At 38.7% G+C, this 24,142-nt stretch overlaps 2 protein-coding genes across 3 annotated transcripts in view; both read right to left on the bottom strand.

The window, feature by feature from the left end:
- Positions 1–1,375: 1,375 nt before the first annotated feature.
- Positions 1,376–7,329, bottom strand: LOC113675724 (SURP and G-patch domain-containing protein 1). 2 transcript variants are annotated; one of them, XR_016185734.1, is made up of 8 exons: positions 6,933–7,329; positions 6,659–6,782; positions 5,189–5,498; positions 4,486–4,654; positions 3,380–3,641; positions 2,314–2,443; positions 1,930–2,060; positions 1,661–1,887 (listed from the first exon to the last, which is right to left on the bottom strand). XR_016185734.1 is itself a non-coding variant. In XM_027192317.2 (7 exons), exons 1-7 carry the CDS (start codon positions 7,300–7,302, stop codon positions 2,034–2,036), a joined length of 1,392 nt encoding a protein of 463 aa, XP_027048118.2. In that variant the 5' UTR covers positions 7,303–7,329; the 3' UTR covers positions 1,376–2,033. The 2 variants fall into 2 exon arrangements, 1 of the variants encoding a protein (XP_027048118.2); XM_027192317.2 differs by having other exon boundaries at positions 1,376–2,060.
- A 2,638-nt stretch (positions 7,330–9,967) lies between these two features.
- The window catches only part of LOC113675702 (tetratricopeptide repeat protein 37), a 37,837-nt gene continuing 23,662 nt past the window's right edge, over positions 9,968–24,142 (bottom strand). The window contains exons 30-53 of the mRNA XM_089203370.1: positions 23,809–23,887; positions 23,361–23,422; positions 22,973–23,029; positions 22,434–22,502; positions 21,546–21,620; positions 20,867–21,038; positions 20,312–20,405; positions 19,922–20,008; positions 19,630–19,757; positions 18,930–19,053; positions 18,679–18,797; positions 17,954–18,012; positions 17,828–17,874; positions 17,641–17,713; positions 17,022–17,078; positions 16,567–16,837; positions 15,989–16,158; positions 15,342–15,500; positions 14,667–14,755; positions 14,255–14,318; positions 13,751–13,810; positions 12,034–12,110; positions 11,229–11,346; positions 9,968–10,406 (exon numbers count right to left, since the gene is read on the bottom strand). Coding sequence (XP_089059496.1) covers positions 10,233–10,406; positions 11,229–11,346; positions 12,034–12,110; positions 13,751–13,810; positions 14,255–14,318; positions 14,667–14,755; positions 15,342–15,500; positions 15,989–16,158; positions 16,567–16,837; positions 17,022–17,078; positions 17,641–17,713; positions 17,828–17,874; positions 17,954–18,012; positions 18,679–18,797; positions 18,930–19,053; positions 19,630–19,757; positions 19,922–20,008; positions 20,312–20,405; positions 20,867–21,038; positions 21,546–21,620; positions 22,434–22,502; positions 22,973–23,029; positions 23,361–23,422; positions 23,809–23,887 — 2,484 coding nt within the window. The 3' untranslated portion in view covers positions 9,968–10,232. The remainder of the gene's footprint in view (positions 10,407–11,228; positions 11,347–12,033; positions 12,111–13,750; positions 13,811–14,254; positions 14,319–14,666; positions 14,756–15,341; positions 15,501–15,988; positions 16,159–16,566; positions 16,838–17,021; positions 17,079–17,640; positions 17,714–17,827; positions 17,875–17,953; positions 18,013–18,678; positions 18,798–18,929; positions 19,054–19,629; positions 19,758–19,921; positions 20,009–20,311; positions 20,406–20,866; positions 21,039–21,545; positions 21,621–22,433; positions 22,503–22,972; positions 23,030–23,360; positions 23,423–23,808; positions 23,888–24,142) is intronic.

Raw genomic sequence — 24,142 nt, 5'->3', positions numbered from 1 at the left:
ACCCTGCCGGTTAAATTTCCCATAAGTCTATCAATTTCACTCCCCTCAAGGCAGACACTTCTTTAGGAAAGACACTTATCCTTAACACTTCTTAACATTGTTGGACATCACAGGATACAGGGTGTTCAAGTGGTTAAGAGAACTGGATTTTAAAACTGATGTTCCTGCATTCTGTCACCGAATAAGATTTGTATCTTGATGGTTTCAAATGCACCGTAGTAAAAGCTGGGTTGCCTGCCATCAGTTAGAATTTCTTAAAATTTAAACCACTAATGCTCTATCAGTCTGCAAGCGGGCTCTCATCATTAGTGCTGCGACACCGGCATCTCCTATCCTATAGTCTGGAGTAAAGCGAACAGGTGAGAGGTTGGCTGGGGGTCTGGCAATATTAGTGCCAGACCCCCGATAAACCTCCACCCGACTCGTCTAAAATTCTTCCACGGGCGGGGAAGCACGCGTCCTGCAGCACTGATAACAAGCTCAGTTTTTGAGTATTTTGACAGATAATTTAATCTACCATTCCATGTCTTTCCTGCTTCACTTTTTTTGTTCCGCCACCGAGAGCCCACTTATTTATGCAAATAAAAAAGCTTAAAAGGAAATTCACTCCTACGCAGCACTGCCAACTCGAGTTTTTGTTAGAAACAATATTTTGCTCATGCTTTTTTGTATCCAAACCATTCTGAGAAGAATGATAGATTGCTTTCCTAAGCTTTCAGAGAATAGTTAGGCTCCAAATTAAAATACCAACAATGCTATGAAAAAGCAAGTCCAGTTATTGGATGATAATACAACTGTTGTACTTAGCTGGCAAAAAAAAATCGTTATGAATAATTTCCTTCAGCCTTGCCTTTAGGCATCAAAGATTGTCTTTACAAAAAAAAAAACCTTTAAAGAGGATTTGCTTAAGTAAATTAACACCAAGGAGGTAATAATCTATCACTGACCGCAGAGAATAACCCTGTTACACCCTAACATCAGTATGCATATTCTCTATATTGTTTCCTACTCCCATACATTACCTAAGGTGCTGACAGTGAGAATTTCATTTGCAATCAAGAGCTTCTTTAGTTGGTGATAATTTTCCTGTATTCTCCTGACCTTAATGTGTGATTCAGAGGTGGTATTGATGGGAGAAGTTAGATGCTAATCACTCTTACAGGTGAAAGGGTTAAGAATGAGGTAGAGTGAATAGGGAAGCAAATGACAAAATTGACAAATTTAGACTTTTTTGTCTAAGGTTCACCAGTTACAAGTTGTTTCCTTAACTTCAGTGAAGGTTCTAAAGACTTTGACCTCTCCCTTTCAGTTCCTTAATTTGAAAGCAGAGAAAGAAAAAAAAGAGGGTACAAGGAAGAAATGGCTTCCCATAAACTAAGCAAAAAAAGGACTATTTATTGTTTACTTGCTGAGTACAAGAGGTTTTTTTGCAATATAATCATTACATGATCTCCTTTTCCTAAACATGATGATCTGGCAAGTTTCAACACATAATTTTCCCAGAAATTAAAGTAATGGCTATATATGTGCTACTGTGTAGGTTTTCAGACCAATATCTTCGTCATGGTTACTGGTATGCAATCATAGCCATTACAAATAAGGAAGATTTGTCTAGGCAAGGTATCATTTACTATTTAGACACACTTTTTCCCCCATATGGCTTACAAGTTTGTTCTTCCTTATTTATTGCTTCTTTTTACCTCTTATAAATACATGACTCAGGCCTGTTTTCCTGTACCTTACAATACAAAACTTCCCTGGGCAAAGACTTCTCGCTTCAAGATGAAAGTATTGAAACCTCAAGACCTCAGATTGTCTTTTAAACTAACCATCTTCAATGGAATTTTCCCAAAAATCTGCATTCTGCCTGTATGAAACATGCTCTTAAAGTTTCTTGAATTATCATAATTACAACACAATTTTTAACAATTATTGGTCACATGACCAACTGTTGCAACAGACTTATTCAGAATGATTTATCTAATGATGTACAGTCATATTTTTCAAGTGAAATACTAAAGGTTTTCCATAATCTAATAGTAGGGTCTTCTGGGGTTATTCTGAAAAAGAAGAAAAACAAAATGTATTATTTGGCATCTGTTCAGGGAGCAATCTGAAATACACATCATGGCTATTCTTATGTCTTAAAAGGAAATTATTTTGACAAGAAAGGGCTGAATGAAACATATTCAAAGAACAGAGAAATTTTGAAATGTTCAATTATTATAACATTTGTTTAAGTCAACCTTAATAAATCAAATACCAAGCACACAACAAATGATTAAAACTTTAAAATAATAGAAGAATTCTTACAAGGGGATTGGGTCTAAATCTGTAAGCTAACATCATCCTCTTGCGATACAAGTCAAACTCGTCGTCATCCCTGTTTATTTCGCCAGGCTTGTCTTCACCCAGACCTCCAATATCCTCTGGTGCACGACCCCTGCCATTGGTGAAACACATACATAGGTACATATTAGCCGATAAATGTGGTTGATGTAGTGTTTTTTGGACAAAATGTTAATATGTTTTAAGCCTCTTAAATTGAACCCACAGACTTCACCAAACCTTTTGAAGCTTGTGCTAACATATAGAAACATTACTCTATTATAAAACAGGTAATTAATGACTACATAGCCTAAAAGCCATGTGAGCCTAGAGGTTTCACTGCTTCAGTTTACCCTATTATCAATACTTTGAAGCCATGAGGAGTGTTTCTTTGCCTCCTTTCAATGGCACAAACATGCAGTGTAGTATTTGTTGAAATTTCTGCAACAGTTTACTCCATAGCCAGCTCCAGGTATTAAATTGGAGGGAGGGAGTGTGAAATGAAAATTAAAAGCATGATGGAAGACTTCTTTATTTACAAAACCTTTTTTATTCTTTGTGTGTATCGTTTATGTTTCTATATTTCTTAGTCAATTTTTTTTTTTAAATTTTCAGCTTTAATATCCAGTAGATAAAGTTTCATTTTTAACATTGTATTGTACAACTGAAAATTTTACATACTGGATAATTGGGAAATGTAAGTCAAAATGTTCTTACTTTTATTTCCATGATTATTAATATTTAAAAGGAGAGTTATATTTTCTGCTCTAGAACAAAGTGATTTGACTAGGGGTGAAATATGAATCTCTTGAGGCCTGTTACAGGTTATTAACCACCTGACCACCAAATTGTCCATAATCAACATTGACATTGTTACATTTTCTTTTACCAAATTAATTACACAGATTAAAATAATGACAAGAAATCACCAACAGGGCAGCAACAACAACATGATTCTCAAAAACCAGTTCACTTTCTAAGCCTAAAATTTTTTTTCCTTATGAAATATCAATACACATGAAAAGAGTAAGTGCAGTGTTCCATACTGTACCTATTCACAGGTGCTGTGATCCCCTGTCCTTGAGATCCAAGACCCATCCCTTCCTTCCATCCCGCTTGTTGTAGCATTTTGTACCCAATGTTGCTCTCTGTTATCTTATGTTCAGCATAGTCAGAGAAATCAAAGCTGTCCAATGACGACTCCCCTTTCACAGCTTTGACTTTGGCTGTAAACTTTTTCAGTTCTTCTGGAGGAAGGAAGTCACCAAGGTGATGTTTGCCCTTTCCTTTCTCAGTGAGTTCTTTCGCTTTTTCTAAAGCAAATGAAAATTTTGATGAAAGCTTCATATTACTCTATCTTTACAAGGTTTGACTCTATGTTAACCCCTTCACTCCCACAAGTGACCAAGACAGAATTTCTCCTTACAATATCAATACAATATCAAACAGGTAGGTGATGAGAATAGAGAAGAATATCAATCATGGGATTATTAGTTGATCCAATACCAAATTCTCTGAACTAACATCATAAGAATTGTATGGCAGATAGTAAGGAGAATTACTAATAAGATCTTGGGAGTGAAAGGGTCGACTCTCATGCCCAAGATCTAAATGTTTTCCATACTAAAATTTGGCACACATTGAATACAACTTAACCCTTTAACCTCCAGCTGTTTTTACTGGCATCATAAAAATGACTAAAAATGTCCCAGCATAGCTCACTGCTTGCAATCATGACATAGCTACAGAGATTGTGTGAAACATTTCTGAAATTTTCTTCTGTATGATACCATCAATTCAGCAGATTAACCACCTCTTAAACACAGGTAATATTTCACTTGTCATAATCCCTGATCCCTTCAAAGAGTCATTCATGATTTCATCTCAGCTAAACAAATTGCACAATGATTGAACTGTTACTTTTAATGGTAAACAATAGCAATGCTACTTTTAGAAGTTAACAGACTGGTTGCCACTGCAACATAAAATGAAGTGACTGTCATAAAAAAAAAAAAAAAATTTCAATCAATAAAAGACCATCAACTAAAATCTCAAAACCAACCAAAAAGAAAAAAAAGATTATATGAAGCTCAGTTACAAAAATAAACTCCAGATCTCAAAAGTGTAAGGTAAAAGTAACACAAAGGTTTTCCTAACCTACTGTTTTGCTCATTTCCTTTTTTCTTCTTTTATGTTCCCATGTGCCACCATCTATGTCCTCATCTGAATCATACTCATACTTTGGTTTGTCTTCGTCTTGTTTTATTGCTGCACTGGCCTGACCAGCTGTGCGTTGAGCTAATATTCTCATGTACATCTCTTGAATCTACAACCAAAAAAAAAAAATCATTGGTATCTTTGGTCCAGTAGTTCTAAATAAGCAACACAATGAAAACATTTTGAACCATGCAATTACAGGAGAAATCCATGTTTAGAGATGCTTTTGGGGACCTTAACCACACCAAATTTGCAATGGAAACCAGGATGTGGCAAAACAAAAGATCTAGTGGGCAAAACAACTGCTCAACATGTGCATATAAAAATTTGTACATTTTGTAGTCATCCTCTGCAAAACAACATCATAACATCACCAAAATTTGCATGGAACTCAACACTGCCCACAAACATTATGCTGCAGTTAAGATGGGGTGCCATCATTAAACACAGCCAGCTTTTTTCCAAATCCTAACTAATAATATACATTCATTTTTTAATCAACATCTCCCTCTATGTTGCTTTCCAGACTGCCTAAGGTTCTTCATATCATTCACACACAAAATTTTGGACAAAGAACAGTGTTCTCATGAATACTTATTTTTTCCACATTTATCAAAGCATAACAGCTTTCCTCAGTTATTACCTCTTGCTGTTCTTTAATCTGTTTCTGGCGTTCTTCTTCCTCCTTATTACTCATTGGTATGCTGTGCTCAATTTCTGCTGCCACAGCCAAAGCAGCAGCAACTGCTGCATCACTGTTAGAAGATGATGATGAGCCAGCTGATTTTGGAGGATTTGGATCCCACCTGCTTTTCCTTTTCCTCTTTTGCATTCCAGTGCTTGCACTGTGCTCACTGTCTACACCTTTGCTGGCTCCTTGCCCTGCACTTCTTAAACATCTAACAAGATTTTTGTAGTATTTGTGACCTTGACTATTGACATCAAACAAAAAGCTGTAGGGAAAAATAAAAGAAAATAAACAAAAGCAGTTTTTGAAGAGTTCTTGTAATAATTATTTTCTCAGTTTACAATGATTTATTTCATATCTAAGTTTTTGTCATGCTTAGTAGATTTATATCCACTCTTTGACTGATGGTACCCCGTGTGAATGTTGACAAATTGATAGAGTCTCCTTTGTAATTAGCCCTTTTTATTCTTGTAAATCACATGGGGAACTTCAACCTCCATTATGAGCACCTCAAAACACGCTCTTTTCTTAGCATCATGTGAGATTCCCTGCACATATTTGTAAACAAAATTCAAGACTTTCTCAAGAATTTTTTCTGTCATTGTTTCCATTTTCTAGACTTCAGGTTTTTAGTACTGACAAAACCCAATTCCACTTATAAAAAAACAGAATTGTTACACTACCTTACAAGGATCTCAGCCAACAATTACAAAGCACTTATCCTGACTAAGAAAAACACTTCCCACTTTTAAAAACCTTAGTTTAGAGAGCTTAGTTTTTTATTTTCCAAAATTAGTTTGGAATGTTAGGCTTAAGAATTATCTCCTTCTCATTTTGTATGCACCATGTCCCACTGCTGAGCCAGTTAGCAATTGCAATTTGTACCTACTCACTCCTTATGCACAAAACCAAAATTGATTCCTCTCATTTAACATTTATTTCATTTATAACTTTTTTTTTACAACATTTTGCTTGTGTTTTCATTGACAAACTGCAGAGCCACTCAAGTATTTATTACAACTGCAAAATGGCTCTTTATCCTGTGGTTCAAATTCATAATAAAACAGGGGAGTAAATAAAGATTACATCCACCTTGTTGGCACTCTGAGGAATGAGATATGACACATATGATAAGCTGAATTAAGCACACATTCTGATTGCTTTTTACTCGAGAAATACTTGAGGACATACACAACATATGCATCACCATTAACAACATCTTGCTTTTATATCATATAAAGTAAAGGGATTCTGTGTTGCCATAGGTCTACACAGAAATAGATCACAAAAGACCTAAAAATGTGTTAAGAACATCAGTGACACATCTAGCTGCGCCTTTTGTTTTCACCACAGTTTGGTGTCATTCATGATCTACTTCTGATGCATGGTAGCATGGAATCTATTCGTTAGTTATGACAAACCTACCTATAATTTGGGTTGTTTGAGTTGTCCTGTATAGCGATACGTTCCACCTGATCGCCTCCTCGCACAACTCTGGCGGCCAGAACTTCAATGACATCGAGCATTTCCTTGTCCTCTGGTGGGGGAACTTAATTATACCGCTCATCAGAACATTTTCTAGCATTTAGCGAGATCAAAATTACACCATACTGAAACATTAGCTCGTTTGGCAACGCTCAGCTATCGAGATCACCTCAGAAACTACGAAGCGAAAGCTTCGAAATGAAATTCAAATTACCATTTTCTTCCACTTCTTCCGGATCCTCGAATACCTCGGGCCTGGCGGAAACAGGTTTAACTGGCGTAGATTTTTTAACTGTTGTTAGCTTCATGCTCACAGTTGGACGAGTTTCTGGGCCTGTGATAGTTGCGGTTGAAGTGGAAGGACTGGATGTACTTTGTTGTCGCATGGCTTGAAAGCGAGCTAGGAAATTGCCATCGTTCAGAAACATTGGACCCGCCCGAGAAGCCGTTGGTGTATTCCCATCGCTAGAGGGTGGAAGGGGTGGTGGTTTGCCTTTATCGATTTTCTTTTTCTCCGCAATACGACGGAGAAGTTCTTGCTTTTTATCTTCGACTTGTTTCTGACGGTCATCCATGGACGCCATCTTATTTCTGTTAAGTAATTCCTTACCCATAAGGCTATGGGCACCTGGTAACCATGCAGCGCATCAAATTTAGGTGGTTCTGACCTTTCCGGACATTTTGCAGAAGAGCGAATCCAAGGCTGGCGCTTAAAGCTGCCCAAAGACTGTAATTGGGAGATGAAAAAATGATTACAAGCTTTTTAAGAATTTCGCGAATGGCCGGAACTACTTACCAACCCTGGCGGAACCAATTCACAATTTCAGGGAGCGGCTAACGTTGAGTTGCAAAATTTTCCATAGGGCCGTGCAAGTATCGGTAAATTCACGATGTTATTTTGCAAAGGACCACAAGAATATTCACAAAATTTAAAATGCACGAGCTGACAAAAGTTGTTCAGGTCCCAGTTGTACGAATGATGGATAACGCTATCCGTTGGATAAATCTCTATCCGATGAATAGTACGTTTTATTAACACTTATCCGCTGGATAGCGATTTTCTGTTGAATAGTGTTATCCGCCCAATGAACAACTGGGCTCTTTGTTTCGTTTCAGGTCAACTCACCACCACTACAAACTCGCCACCACCATTGAGAGTCGACACACCACCGTATCTGTGGTAAATTGAGTTCGCAAACTGCACGTAAACTGGTCATAATCTTCATGATATAAACATGTTTTATTTCATTTCATGTAACACTGAAACTCGCTATTCTTCTTTTTTTTAACGGTTAACGTTCTATAATTGAGATACAACACATAAAATCTTAGTCAATTTGCCACTGGTGGCGAGTTGACTCTCAGTAGTGGTGGCGAGTTGACTCTCAGTAGTGGTGGCGAGTTGACTCTCAGTAGTGGTGGCGAATTGACCGGATACTCTATGTTTATTTCACTGTTTGTTTTGCCACGTTCTCGTTATTCTCATTGTCATAGTTTACCAAAGAACACTATCACCGAATTTGAGACGGCTTTGAAAACCCAACAGCTCTTTAGGTTGGCGTGTGTTACTGGCCAGCGGAAAAAAAAATCGCACAAGCTGTTGGTGGGCTCGGATCGAGGCTACAGTGCGAACTCGAAATTTATGCAAATATTAACAGCAAAAGTTTTTCATACTTGAGAAACAAGGTGGAAACACCTTTGTTACACCACGCAATTGATTGTTGCAGCATATCATGCCTAAAAAAGATAAAACCAAAAAAATTCTGAAAAGGGCCAAAAGAATATAAAAATAATAATAAAAAAAAAATTACGTAGCCGACGGAAAACTGTAATTTTTTCGGTTGCCTTTTCGTGATGTGAAAAGTGCTGTTGCTGTATATTTTAAAATGTCTTCTTACAGACGAAAACATAGAAATTATGATAAGAAAATCCACGTTTTTAATTGGTTAGTACATGGGTTGAAATTATCATAATTCCAGCCTTGATAACCAATTCTTCGTACGACTGTTTTTCCCTGAACATATACTACGACAGCGCAAAGCATGAAAATTCTTGCTGCTATTCCTTTCCTGCTCGTACTTGATAATGGTAAGTAATTATTTCACTTTATCATCCGCGGCTTGCAAAGTTAAAAAAAAAAATCCTAATACACCATACAAAAATGTAAATATTGACAGTAGATTTACATTCTCAACTTGATTTATTTAAGAAATATGCGACCAAGACTTTATTCTGCACAGAAACTGTTCATATACCCAGTTTTCCAGTCTGTTTATCATAGCGTAACTTTCTCTGATTACCGTTTTCTTCGTAATTGTGTTATATTTAATCTACCAAGTACTTTAAACTCCATGAATATGTTCCTTGCAATGACGATATTTCTAATCCCGTTTGAATTTTGGTAAATTTCAATTGGGACTGAAAGAGAATTAATGAAAAAAGTCACTTTATGGAGAATAAATTTGCGAAGAACGCTGTTAATGCAAGCTCAAACATATTTCAACTGATTAGTTACCAGAGTACGTAGTTTGGCTGTTCGGTGTTTAGCCGGTAGAGTCTGGGTTTGAAAGAGCCTCTACGTTAACTCAAATTGTTGGTCAGTAGAGTCGATCACTGAAGAAATGAGGCAGGCGGGAAAATGATAGGAGTATGGGAACAAAAAAATTACTCTATCCAACTGATTCCCAGACGGACGCCAGTTTTAATGACTAACACGACCGTACATTTACAGTGCGCGGTTTGAAGTGCTTTCATTGTATAAGTGTCAATAGCTGGGAAGAATGTAATAGAGATCAAAAAGTACAGGATTGCCCAGCACATTATACAACCTGCCTCAACGCAACCGTTATACTGCCACCGCATACTGGCGCCGAAACCAAGCAGTACATCAGAGGATGCAATATACAGGGACTATGTAAGAGCCTAGAGCGAGCGACTGAAGAGTGCAAGAAGCTGATAGAGTACTTTCCTCGAGGCGAAAACATTACGTGTGACGCAACTTGTTGTACGGAAGACCTGTGTAACGAGTCTGCAGTAATGATGACCAGCTCTATCATGCTGATAGCATGCGTAACATGGGTGTTGGCTCGTTAAGCGAAGCTTGAAGAGGATATGTTTTAATAATTTATTCAATTACAGGGTAAATATTTCGATAAGGGATCGCAGTTACTCAAAGAAAGTGTGAAAATAGAGCCTACGAAAAATTCAAGGTCAACTTATAAATATTGTCAGGACACAATAACAGCAAAATAAAATCTTTGGTGTATTTAATTATTCTCTAGCCATCGAGAGTTAAATATCTCTACTGTATTTTTGTCATGCACAATGTTCTGGCCTAGCGAAACAAGGAGCTATGCTTACGAAATTCTTGACTGGCTCCTATGAAAATTGAAATACGGCAATTGCTTAAAAGGGAGCATTTTAGCCTGTGTAGCCATCTCCTCCTTCCCCCCCCCCCCCCCCCCCCACCAACAGTGGATTTGAGGTTGGACATTTTGTCTTTTTCTTTGTGTTCTCAAGAGTATTCTTTCAAGGAATTCCAAAATATTTGTTTTGATGGATTCACGTGAACACATCTCTCAATCAGACGTTTTTTAGCTGCCTTAGGCAGGTCTCCTTCCTCGGCAAGGCGGTAATAAATCAAATCTAATCTCTTGTTACCGTGGAACTTGGCTTCAGAAACGAGACCCTATAAGAGTGGTAAAATCAAGAAAAAGGTAAGTAAAATCAGCCTGCCATCAAGTTCTAAAGAAACTTTGGTACTGCGTCGGTGGGGAGTTTAGCAGGATAATTTGGTTTGATCTACTAAGTTCATCATGTAAATTAGCCACCAGACACAGTTTTTAAAGTTTCTAGTTTTAGTCATTCGTCATGGCCCTTCCCTGAGCCTATCATTCTGACGAAGGCCTACCGCTTGAAAAGTCAGCTTCAGAAACTCTCTACAGAGGCCAATTTTCATTATCGACTCAGTTGATGAAACCAGTTCAGCATATACTAATCGGGAGCGCATTAAACACAAGGCACAAGGGTAGTGAAACCATGGCGTCGTATGTGGGGTAGAGATTCGAGGATCTATATTTCAGTTTTACGCTGTAATTAGTCTCTTTCTCTTGCGTGTTTCGCAGCTACGTGAACAACAAGCCATAAACAAAGTTGGGGAAGGGTGGAACATGAAATTCTGCGAGAGGAGGCAGTAAAAAAAAGTTGAAAAGCGCGCAACCCATACACAACAACAACAAAAGAAACAATGGCCTAGAAATTAGTTTTAAAGACCTAATATGAAAAAGGAAACACCCTCTAACAATGCCCATTTCTGAGAGCTACGACCTCGTAACAAATTTTTTTAAAACAGTCCCAAGCATAAATTTTAGTCATCTCGAGCCGAAAAAAAATCGCCAATTTTGCAAAATCTTCAGCACAGTAGCCTCCCTCATGGACTTTTGTCCACAGCCGCTGTAACGACCTTCCTATGACGTAGAAAGAAAGAAAAGATTGTGTCAGAGCTATCTACCTGGGCAGCGGAAAGATCTTTCTTCTTCAAATAAATTGAGAGCAGCCAGTACTGAGCTATCGAAGAGCCAGAAGCTGTGTCAGAGTCTAGCACATGTTGGAAAGCTCTTCTAGATGCCCTGCAAAGAGAGGACAAGACAATACTCGATTAGCATGGAATATATTTGAGAAAATAGAAATTAAAAAGAAACTTTTCCATGAGAAAAGGTTTGATAACAACAAAAGACACAAAAAGTAAATGTTTCATCAAAGAAGTAAACTATCCCATTTGAGAAGCAATTTTAACAGCTCTCCTTAGAGAATTTGATCTCTTATCGCCGGAAGTAATTAGAAATGGCCGGAAGTAGCTAGAGATGGCCGGAAGTAGTTAGAGATGGCCGGAAGTTAGAGGCTCTTATTTCATTGTCTTAATTACACAACATTTACAGTGCAGATATTACTTCACAAAAAATAATTCTAGCAACAAATACATTTATTTCCCCTTGGTTATTTGGTATAATAAGAGTTGAATTTTTGCCAATTCTGCCTCCTTCTCCGACCAGCTTTTTACAAAATGTACCTGACCCTTAACATGCTAAATGAACCCTTTACACCCTAACATCAGTATGCATATTCTCTATACTGTTCTCTATACGTTTCCTAATGTGCTGGAAAGGAGAATTTGTTTAACAATCAAGAAGTTCTTCAGTTTATGATCATTTCCTTTATTCTCACGACCTTAATGTTAGATTCATGGGTGATATTGAAAGGAGAAATTAGATGCTAGTCACTCTCAGGGATTAAAGGGTTAAGAGAAGTTTCCTTACCTCGCGTTGTCTTGAAGAAAATGAACGATCCCTTGAATAAGATAGGCAGCTGAAATACTTGAATTCAATTTCAGGACCTGGAAATAAACCATCAATACATTGAAGTACTTTAGAGCCCATAGCTATTAACCTCATCATTTAAAATCATGCCCAAGAGTCCCACATCTCTACTTTTGAAAAGAAATTAAATTTTTCTTTCCTTAATTATTCTTGTTTGAATCGTAGTTTTCGTTGCCCTTTCTTCATTCAAAGGATTTCCAGCTATGTCAAAAGTGATATGGCACCGAGTTGGTTTTTAACTCGTGAATTGCGCGCATGCGCAAGAGCGAGTTATAGGTACGATGTGGGGAATAGCATTCGCTCGCTCGCTCGCTCGCTCGATTGGTCGATTCCTGTAAACTTTTTTTAGATTTTAGGCTTTTGAGTACATTTGATAGTTTTTGGCGAGCAATAAACAGACGAAATGGCGACCTTTGTTGCTAAGAATAGTGGTGGGGTGAAAAAGAAGCCAATGATAATCTTAAAAGAGTTTTTTTTTCGTTTTAGTTTCAACAAGCGCCAGCGACTGGCAAGCATTCAAGGATTCACACTGAAATAACAACAACCTTCGTTTTTCATAAAATTGTAATTTACAATCCTTGAACTTGAAAACAATCCGAAGATTCATTGAAAATATCACTTACTGCGAAGCGCTCGGAGTTTACAGATGTTCAAAAGCTTTTTCTGTTATAGCGTGAGATTGAGGACAAAATTGATCATTACGTTTCGTCGCATGTGTTTTTCCTGTGTGAAGCAACAAAAGATGCCGGCGACTGACTAAATAACAAGTTAACACGAAAATCAAATAACACTTAGACAAACAATTTTAGCTACCGATTTTCAGTGAATTTTTAAAGAACAATTTTCTTGTAAGTTTCAAGACAATTTGAAGATTCAACATATATACAACGTACTAAAATGCGAAAGTTACACACCACAAAATTGATAAATAGGCCTGAAATGAAATTCTATCTTGTTATTGATTATACGTTGCCTAGCACGTGACTTAAATCTACCCAGGCGGAGATCTAAAATGACGGTGGCAGGCTTGGCTTAGTTATATCACTCAAAACTCGTTCCCGTTTGTCTCATTTGATAAAGAGGGAATCGTTAATGTTTTCATTAAGACAGTATTGCCTTGACTTTCTAATATTTACAACGAAAGACAGTAAATTTCACTTTTCACCCACATTTACTTCCAACCTTTTCTTTTGAACCAGAAACAAAAATGATAGACGTTTAAAACACATTACATCATCCACCTTGTTAAATGTAATAGCATGATCATTTCAATTGTAATGCCTTCTTGTCCCAACGTTACTTTGTTTCTTTGCTACATTAGCGAACACTGAACTACTGCTCGTACTCTAGATGACAATCAACCACAAAATTCCCTAAACCAGATAACATTAAACATAATCTCAAAAATCATGTGTCAATTCACGAGTTTGCTCACAGAGCACTTTGATTTCTTCGTTACGCTGTGTGACTGGTCTGGAAAAAAACTCGCGTTACATTTTGAACCAATAAGATGAAACTCTAAAACCAATCTAGTTTTTCTCGACGTTCGGCCGTTTGCTCGTTTTCGCTTCGAGTTTCAATTTACTATTTTGATATTTACCGCTTTTGTTCCAAATGTTCATTAAGGAAACATCATATGGGCAAAATTGTTACAAACCTCGTTTGAAGCTTCAAGTGAAAGATCCATCCAGCGGTCTCGGTCAGCGGTCTGCGACTTCTAGAAGAAAAAACAGGAAGTTGACGAACACACCAACAAACACAAAACCAACGATGCGATGCAGTATGCTGACGCTAAAAGGGAAGAAATACAATGACAAGATATGAAAGAAGGCTTAAACCCATCCTACGATCTATATCATAAACCCCCGACTTAGTTATTACAGTTTTCCTTTTAAATTCATAAATGACGTGATACATCATAAAGCAACGCTTTGCCAAAACGCATTCCCTGGATTATGTTTGATACTGCAATTAAGAAGTTGAAATGGTTCTGAAAATACTCAGGGATTCCTTAAATTTCACGATGATTTTGACTAAAATGACTAAGAAAATCACAGTGTATCTTCTTGAACCGGTTGTGAGTTCTAGAGACGACTCTTGAAAAATTCGAGTATCACAGTTACCACATTAGTCGGCAGTGGTAGGCATACCATGTACATACCTGTACCATTTGGACGGCTAACAACGCCAGTCTTATCAACGGAACAGTTCGCCAGCTTTGAGCCCTTAAAAAATTTAAAGGTTTGTAATCAACTGCACATTTCAAACTTCACAGATCACTGATATGGAAAATGAACTTTTTAACTCTTTGCTCGACCGAGGCGCTCATAGAGGTTGTCAGCGGTGCTGCGTGCACCAAAGCGCAAGTTTCATACGGGAGTGGGAGATCTTCTAGACCGATCAATTTTGCAACAAATTCGTGGCACACAGTCTCACAACAGCCGTGTCGTGGTTTGTTCTGCATTTGACGATGCAGAGATATTTGGCGGTGGCAAAGGAATCTGAGCTAGTGCACCTTTCCTAGTTTTCAGATCCATGAACTTACTTATAGTAAGTGTTCCTAATTTTCTTACCTGCTGTCCATTCCCGCCTGCAGACACTTTCGATAGCAAAGCTCAGCGGCCATTGATGCGCCTTGATCAGCTTGGACTTGCGCTAAAACCTGTTAAAAAGACAAATAACGGTTTCAGAGGGGTGTAAAGGAGGACTGAAGAAAATATCGCAATGCTTAAGTGGGATATCAAGGTAAAAAATCAGCAAGCTGCTTGAAGCGCGGGAAAAAGCGGGTAACCATGTCGCGATTGATTTAAGTCTTTGATCTGATTGGTCGAGTGGGTGGTATGAGTTTTCTGGACTAATCACAGAGCGAGATGTAGCATGAAAAATTGTGCCAATTGACTGACTTTGGTCGGGCCGGACGGGAAACTATTTGGTAAGAGGTCATTACGTACGGACCGTGCGTCACTGCTCGAGAAACGAGACTAACTTTCTCCTTTATGTTTTCCTTTAAGTTGAACTTTTTAAAATGTTTTCTTTTCTTGCAACAAAGCTATACGAGCGCCGAACTGAACGTCTTTTTCTGGACCGGCTCACGTCAACACCTCGGCTTTCATAATGGTTTTCTAAAGGATTGCGTAGGCGGTTCTTGACGGGTCACGTGATAAACAATCTTATACTTCTCCCGAGACTCGAATGAAAATCACTCCCAACTTATGGAACGGAAAATGAGACTTCAGTTGCAACGTTACCTGCCAGGCATTTGATGAATGCGTTGGACTGGACAATAGGGATGTTTGTAACATGTTTAGCCCAGTCTCCACAGTTTCTCCGCTGGCCAGTAGCACTTGAGCCTTTAAGAAGTGGAGTTGAGCGGAGATTTGTGGTACCGAACTGTACACCAATAACGCCTGCAAGATAAAAAGCAAGGATTAGATCTACCGATTGTTAAAAATAATAATAATAAAAAAAACATAGGCTGTATTACTGTAAGATGAAATTCGTCATATCAAGTAAAGTATGTGCAACTAAGACTTCTATTTACCATTTGCGTAACAAGACTAAGATTACTCAAATCTCACTTGACATAAAAATAACATAGTTTGAAAGGTCCTGCAAGAGAGGATGGTGCGAGATTTTGGGACCAATAACATAGCAAAGTTAAAGTAATATTTCATTCATGTGGAACATCTGCAAATTAGCTGATGTGTCATTTCATTATGTAATGTCACACCTGAATAGCTTAGTCTATGACACAATAAACTTACATTGTATTGTATTGTAAAGTAATGCAAAAACAAAGCGTTTTCGTCTTACTTTCGAAAATCAATATAAATTTTCTCCAATAACAGAAGTGTGAAGTAGAATAAACATGAGGGATTCACCAAGTCTCACCTACCTTGTCAACAAGTTCAGCCGCCTCTTGTTGCCGTCCAGCATGCAGGAGACAGTAACCATGGTGAATAATGGCCCAGGACTGCAGGGTCTCCAGATGACTAGTCCGTAACTTAACAAGGGCAGGCAGCTGATAGTCAGATAGGGACTTCAGAGCACCTACCTGCCCGTGAGCTGTACCATAAAACAATATAAGGGTGAAACAAGGCAGCAAAAACCCCCCTTGCGCAAGGTAGCTTAGACATTTTCCACTCGGCAACCATTAGATTATGAGCTCAAGATTTCTGAGCACTGAAATCCAGAGTGAGTAATCTAATTATTTAAGTATAAATCTACCAGCCAGTCCAGGTCGTGGTTTTAGATAATCAACTGACCTCGATATCATTGTTTAAAGTAAATTAATGTTTTCCAGTGTTAGATATAAGCCCTCTTGACATAATCAACGTTGAGGAAGCGGATACAATATTAATAAGCAATCGCTGGACTTCCGGCCCCAAATTAAAACTCCGATTTTTCGTACCCAACGATAATTACTCCTTTCAAAACGAAGTTTTAATCGGGATTCCCTCGTACATCCAATACCTGTTGATTCCACAAACTGAGAGAGCCTTGCGCCGAGAGTGCTTTTGTCCCTCCCCAGTTCCTCACGACTCTTAGCTATATCGTGAGCTGTAACAGAAGCTGCTAGCACTGCCCAGCTAGACGAATGATCAGGATGCGCGTGAACAGCCTTCTGGGTTGCTCTAAGACCTGCGCGAGTCCTGTGTGTAGCACCCATAAGATTGACTTTGCCGTTGTCTTGACGTAAGGAACCCGAACCCACGATACCGGCCGGCTGGAAAGCGGGATTGTGCTGTTAATAGAGAAAAAGAACAATCTCTCTAAGTACCTATTCTGGTTGGTGTTGGTGTTTCGTTCTCCATCCTCTTAATGCAGAGTATATTTTGAACATTTTCATTGGAATAGCTTTCGTTCTAAACTAGTAATACGTCATTCTTACAAAATAACTACCGTACAAAGAAAATTTTCGAACACACCTCTGCTGAATGACTTCCTCCAAGTGTAGCAGAAGATTCAGAGCAGCGAGCAGCAGCCTACAAAAATAACAGATTTCGAATAGCAAACACGATTTTAATCTTCATAAAAAATAACCATTACCCCACCCTTTGCCAAGCCATGACCCAACAATAATAGAGGATATCGTCAGCTAGCTGCGATTTGGTTTAAAAGCTCACTTTCCCGCGCTGAAGTCCGTTCTGTTTGATTAATCGGCAGTCGTTAAATAGCTCCCCTCTACCGAATGTCGGCCGACAGATAACCGACAGGCCCCCACCGGTAGGCTAACGACCAGTTGGCCGTTAGTGGGCTGACAGGTTTTTTTCAGGGAGCTTTTCTTCACAACAACCGATCAATTAGTGTACGGTCTTACAAGTGCATTGTGCTGTTTGCGTTTGTACCAGCCATGAGTTTGTCTCGCCCTTGCGTTCGCCACGCAGTTGCCTCCACTCGCAATTTTCAACGACTCTACACATAACTTGAATGATAGTTAGATAGCCAGATAAATCCAGACAGGGAATACTTGTCACAGCACATCTGCATGTTACTGATGTGCAGTCTGGTATATACCATCACATCATTAAATCAGCCTCTTTTTACCTGCAACTCGTCGGGACAGGCTTGCAGTAGATACGATGCCAACTGACTCCACAATAAGCTGCTTCTTGGATTGCTGTGAAACAGTAGACAGAGGTGATTCAGCCTGGGCTAAAAATCAACCCAAGCTCGTGTAAAAAGGCCCTTATAGGACAGGAACAAAGGAAAGAAAAGAACTATGGCATCTTACCGATGGATCTCTTTCATGATGTGACTCCGTCCAAGTTTTTGGTTTCCCTATGACGTGATAACAACAACAGTTACATTGCACTCGAAACACAAATAAAACAAACGTAAAGAGAAACTTGTGACATACCTGCAACGCGTAAAACCGTGAGTAAAGATAGCAGATATCGCCTGTCAATTCATCAGTACCTAACAAACAAGAAATTAACACATAATAAACTAAAGGTTTGTGTTAAGATGATAGGCTGAATCATACACGCATTTTGATTGCTTCTAACTTAAGATCTCTTAGAGGACAGACGCATCCATGACATCACCATCAACAACATCTTGCCATTTTTCTCACATAAAACAAAAAAGATTCCATGATTCCGTGGGTCAGTACAGTAACAAATCACAGAAGAAATCAAAACGAAGTAAGAACATTATTTACTCACTAAGCTTCACCTCGTGTGCCGCCTATTATTTCATACCACAGTTTAATGTCATCTGTGATCTCTTACTGGAAAAAACGCATATTCCCCATACTTTTTTCTAGACATTTCCTATGGTATTGGCAAGGAGAATTTGTTTAACGATCCAGATCTTCTTTAGTAGGAGATCATTTCCTTTATTCTCGTGGCCTTAATGTGTGATTCAGGGATGATATTGTAAGGAGAAATTAGATGCTAGTCACTCTTAGGGGTTAAAGGGTTAATGTAAATTGAACTGAATTTTTTCAAGAAAACCTTTTCGACGTTGGATCCTGGTACAAGTAGGTTACTGCTGCTCTACCGCTGAGGTGTTCCTAAAATGTCTTTTCTCTCCCCTCCCCACCCCTCTCCCCCCATTTATTCTCTGCATAACCTGACTTACCGTTCTCTCGGTTCATAAGTTCACCGAGGGCTGCTCCAGCCAATGTAGCATCACCGCTGACCAAACCAAAGGCACACAGCGCCATGAGCCCGCGATCACAAGCGGGTTGCAACTGAGAACTGCAAGAGAAAACGACGAACATGAAAGTTTTTTTCCCCAAAAATTTCTCTTAAAATCATATTTGGTAAATACAACGTTATTGAATCTCCTTTACAGCAAAAACTTTTCCTTCTTCCAATATTCTTTTTCACCTTTTAAAAAGCATTGCTTTTGCTCCATCTTTGTCATCGAGCGCGTATCCCAGCATGCCCATGGCGGTTAGAATGCAAGATCTGTCGGCATCTGTGGCAGCCAACTGGAAAGCTTGCTCATAAGCTGACATCGAAAAAAGTAAAGTATGTTCCTCTTTTGGTAAAAAAGAAAAGGTTTGACCTTTTAACGACCAAGATTTGCTTGGTAATTTTCTGATTTAGCTGCTAGACATTTTTCCGTTAATAATGTGCAAGAAAAAATTACGCGCTTCTGATTGCCTGAAAACGAGTGCATTCTTATGTAATACGAGTGCAAAGTTGTAACACGAGTGAAAATTACAAATAGCGAGCGCACGCTTTCAAAATTGCGTCTGTCGTGACTTTCTGCGATGTTTTTTCATGTATATTATTAACAAGTAATACCATGATTTCTCTTGCAATTTGGTGTAATAGGCACTTGTAATTTTTTTCAAAGACTGCAAGTTGCATTTCGCCCTACGGGCTCGTGCAATTTTTACGTCTTTGACAAATGTACTCGTGCCTGTTTACACTAATTTGCAAGAGAAATCATGTTATTGTCCATACAAATACGTTGAGTGTATTTGAGTATTACATTAGAATACAATCCTCCAATGTTTTCACAAAAATTGTTCTCATGATTACGAACAAGTCTGTGAGTATATCAGCCTAAGTTGATCACCTTGATAACTTTCTTTTAACTGGCCGGCCATGAACAATGATAGAGCGAGCCCGCACAAGTCATGAAAAGCGGTCAGTGGCTTCACTGCCTGGTAAGTCTCGACAGCTTCCTTATACCGTCCCATTGCACTGAAAAGGAAAACAAAAACAAAAGAATAGGTTTCCACGGAGCCAGTAGGAGTATTGTTGATCTTACCCGGATGTGGTGCCAACCATTGCAGGATAACTTCAACAACAACCTAACCCTTACCCCCCCCCCCCTTTTCCCAAAGAAAAAAAAAAAAAAAACTTACCAGAGCACTCTAGCATAGTTAACAAATACAGTATTTAGATGTTGCTGATCATCATCCGTTGCACGTTCTCGAAGAAGATCGATTGCACTGAGAATATCAACAACACAACAACAACAAATTAATTGACAACCAAACAACTAGTGATAGCACTAGTTTAGCCAATCAGATCTGCGATCGATTCGCCATGAAAAAAATTCCCCCGCTTCAGCTCATCAGCATTCAGCAATTTTAACCCGTCTCCAGTGAAATAAGTAAAAAGAGCAAACTCACATTTTGACCCAAATTGTGCCTCACCTACAAATTACAGTAAATGTAAGGGCGAATAAACGTGTCTAAAAATGTAACCAAGCTACTTGTAAGATAATTTCAGTACTAGAAACATGGGGATACCTTTTAAAGGCTTTCTCTGCTTGTAAGAAGAGTTTCTGGTGTTCTAACAGCAGTCCGTACATATTGTAGGCACCAGCATTGTCCCTTACGCGATCTAGGAAAGTAACATGAACACATACCTCTTACCAACCGAGTAAGGGGTCCGTACTGTAAGTTATGGACCGATTATTTTTCCGTTCGGTAAAAATTTATTGGTTTATTGTCCCGCGTTACGCTGGCGGACAATAAACCGAGGGGGAAAAGGTTCCATAACTTACAGTACGGTGCGAGAAAACGAAGTCAGTAAGATATTCATTATATTTCTGGGTTCAAATAGAGTGGGAAAGATTTCGATTCAGATAAACTTTTGAATTTGGCGGGTTAGACATGGAAATACGAGACGCTAAATAGACCAACCAGAGCGCACTTACTAACTAAGAGATATTATAAGAAAGCAGTTTTGTCCTTACGTCTTCTCAAACACCCGAATTTTTTCCTTTACACCACAATCGTGGCGAGAAGAAAATTTTTAACTTTTTAATTCATAAAGTTCTAAACATAAATAAATTGCAATACCAGTGTATTTACTGAGGGCAGTGGCTGATTGAAGCACAGCCTTTCTGTATTCCGGATGAAGATGCGATAGAGTGGCAGCGGGTTTTCCTTTGAGTATCACGTGACTATCACGCGATTTCTCTGATATGAGACTGGAACAGACCCAATGAGAGTAGCCAATGCTACCTTCGACCTGAAAAGAGAAAATGTCATTTACCAAACAAAAACGTTTCAAAGGTTTGCGCACCTTTGCGATAAAGGAGAATAAACAGAAAGGGAATTTTTAGACAGATTTAGCACGGAGTACACATTGGAAAACAACCTCCATAAAAGCCTAAAAGGAAATAAAAACTCAAGTTGATATATTTTTAGAAACAACACTGTGACTATGTGGAAGTTACGTCAGCCCTTCAGAGGTTCTTCACGGAGAATTTCATACTTTTAAAAAATTTAGATGAGAGAAAAAAAAAGCTACTGAAGAATAAAAGGCAACAAATGATCACAAGATTGCTAGGGATGGAGAAACTTGCAACTAAGTTTTTTAAGATGCACAACGTTGACAAAAAACATTTTGATAATGTTTGGAAATCATCCATTTTGAAACCATTCTGGTTAAACTTCATGGAGGTAATAAGCCTAAATTCGATTTTGGTGACGACCTGAAGTGATTTTTTTTTTAATAAAGTAAGGTGTTCCTTACGTGTGAGCCCAATTCCGTTGTGTGTCGAAACAAGTCCATAGCTTCCTCATTTCCAATAATCTCAGCAATGGTTGCCTTTAAATTGAGGAAAATAATTGCAACATATAACGTTACCTTAACAATGCAAACATCACTGAAACAAACAGAAGCTTCCCCTACACTGAAGAATGAAAATAATACTCCCTAAATGTGAACTATACCATAAGACGGAACCCAATCACACGAGAGCTTGCTGACAGGCTAAACCGACGGCGATAAGAGGTTTTTAAGGCCGCGGTGGAACGCTGGTGACCAGCCGTTATTGAAACCCTTCGTGTTAAAAATAGGTCTTTTATACAAACATTAAGCTATCGACACAGCTGATCCTAGCAGTATGCAGGACACGTGTCATATGAACTTTGTAACAGACCTCGCTCACCGTGGAGTCCCTGTGACTCAGTGGTAGAGCACCGGAACGCGGAATCCGAAGGTCTGAGGTTCGATTCCTCATGGGGACTCTGAATTGTTTTCTCTGTCTCACGCTCGTGACAAGACGAAAAAAACATCATTCTCGAGGTCTTTTATAATCTACAAACATCCTCTCCTGGCACTCCTTTGCAACCTCTCATGTGCTACTAACGTTAAATAACTTACTAAACCAATCAGCGTAGTCTAGTTTCAATCTGCACACCACTGGTGGCGTACTTCGAAAGTAACTTTATGTCCGCATTCAGCGCATAAGGTGTGAGAAGCAACACTTTTGCCTGAATTTTCTGGCTATTTTCGCTTACCCAAGGTACACTTTGATAACAGCTGACACCAACAGGTTAATCATGATTAAAAGTGTGATAATGATGATGGTGATAACGACGATAATAATTATCAATAATATCTAATACCTATATTTACCTGACCAATCCACGCAGCTGTATACGATGGATCTAAAGCCTGAGAATTCTTGAATGCCTCATGAGCAAGCTGTAAAGAACGCCAACATATTTATTGTTAAACAATCACAATGTTTAATGCATCAATCTTGCAAACATTTCTACCTGCAGTATGTGCTTCGCAAACCAAAGGAAAAATTTTCCTTCCGTCAGTGGCTTCCTTAATAGCTAGTGGCAAATGCCAAGTGTATGTAAAAACAACCATCCTTAGTTTATTAGCATTTGGTTCAACCTGACATTCACGACGCCCTCTACGATGTGTGAGCGCATGACAGATTACATTACGATTTCTAAGGTGAGTGTAATATTTAACCCTCTAAGTCCTGACATAAGTATGCATATTCTCCATACTGTTCTCTAAACAGTTCCTAAGATGCTGATCAGGAGAATTTGTTACTCAATCAAGAGCTTCTTTCGTTAGTGACCATTTCCTTTATTCTCATGACCTTCATGTTTGACTCAAGGGAAATATTGTAGGGAGAAATGCAAGTCACGATTTACCTCAATTTTACCATGCTTTAGATACAGCACTCCTAAGTTTGTCCAAGCTATAACATTCTACAAGCAAAACATAAAATTGTTTGAATACTTTTCCAACAACTACTGAAATGGTCGAAAAAAGGACGAAACGAACTGAATTCTTAGGCGTGTGGCTATCATTATTATAATAGTTGCTTAGAACATTCCAAGACTTTATAGTTGCAGTACGAGTCTACATAACAAATCTCTTTACTAATGGTTATTGTGTTACAGCGGACAAATGTGGAGGCGTTGTCAAGTACAAAGTGTAAGTTCCAATTGGACATGATCACTTCTTGTTCAATCTTTAGGCAGTTTTTGTCGAGTTTTGTAGGATTAACTGGTTCCGTTTACCGAAGCTAACACTTACATTTGGTTCAGTCTTGATCGACATGATGAATGAATGCTGGCTGAGGTCTGGATTGTTGACTTCTGTAAGGATAACAATGTTTAGCGTGTTTTAGGTATTTTGCAAGTCCGCGAACCCCTAATGTCTAAGTCGTTTTCCACCAAAACACTTCAGCCGCACACGAGGTACATGTCAGTACAATTTTTCTGTCCCTCGTAGTTCGCAGGTTGGATAACCCTATCTAGTGGATAAATCTCTATCCGTTGGATAGCGCATTACGTTTTGCTATCAACTATCCTATGGATAGTGATTTACCGTTAAATGACGTTATCCGCCCCTTATGCAACTGGGCTCTGGTAGATAAATTCATTTTTAATTTGCACTGATAAGGCTTTCATTCGACTATGGCCTGCATGAAGTATTTCGTCTGTTAGCTTTATCTTCTCCAGTCACACTCTGCAATCATTACCTCTAGATGCCGCCACTACTCCTAAACTATTCCAAAGTTTGTGGTTAGACGGCTGTAAGGTTAACCCTTTCTTCAAAGCCTGGAAGAGTCAAATAGAAACACTTGGGTGACATAGAAGGAAAATTTTTCTGTATGAATGACACAAGCTCTCAACCAAACAGATGCAAACTAGAACCAAGTGCGACTTGGTCACACGCTTTTTCCCGCACACGAAGTTGTTTACATGCAATTAATCTTAATTATCGTTCAGTAAAACTCCAACTTTGCGCCAACTTGAACCAAAATCGATAGTACCCCTTGACTTCCGCCATACATTTACTGTACCATCGATCAC

This window comes from Pocillopora damicornis, chromosome 4, assembly GCF_964200805.1.
Source record: "Pocillopora damicornis chromosome 4, jaPocDami1.2, whole genome shotgun sequence".
In the NCBI taxonomy this organism is placed as follows: Eukaryota; Metazoa; Cnidaria; class Anthozoa; order Scleractinia; family Pocilloporidae; genus Pocillopora; species Pocillopora damicornis.
Note: the sequence above shows the minus strand (reverse complement) of the source record. Positions and strands in the feature narration are given on the sequence as shown.

Excerpts from the sequence above, each read along its gene's own strand:
- LOC113675724 (XM_027192317.2), bottom strand. The coding sequence starts at position 7,302 with ATGGCGTCCATGGATGACCGTCAGAAACAAGTCGAAGATAAAAAGCAA. Across the intron at positions 6,783-6,932 it reads GGAAGAAGTGGAAGAAAATG|TTCCCCCACCAGAGGACAAG; the intron begins GTAATTTGAATT and ends GGTATAATTAAG. Across the intron at positions 2,061-2,313 it reads GATTTAGACCCAATCCCCTT|AATAACCCCAGAAGACCCTA; the intron begins GTAAGAATTCTT and ends CTTCTTTTTCAG.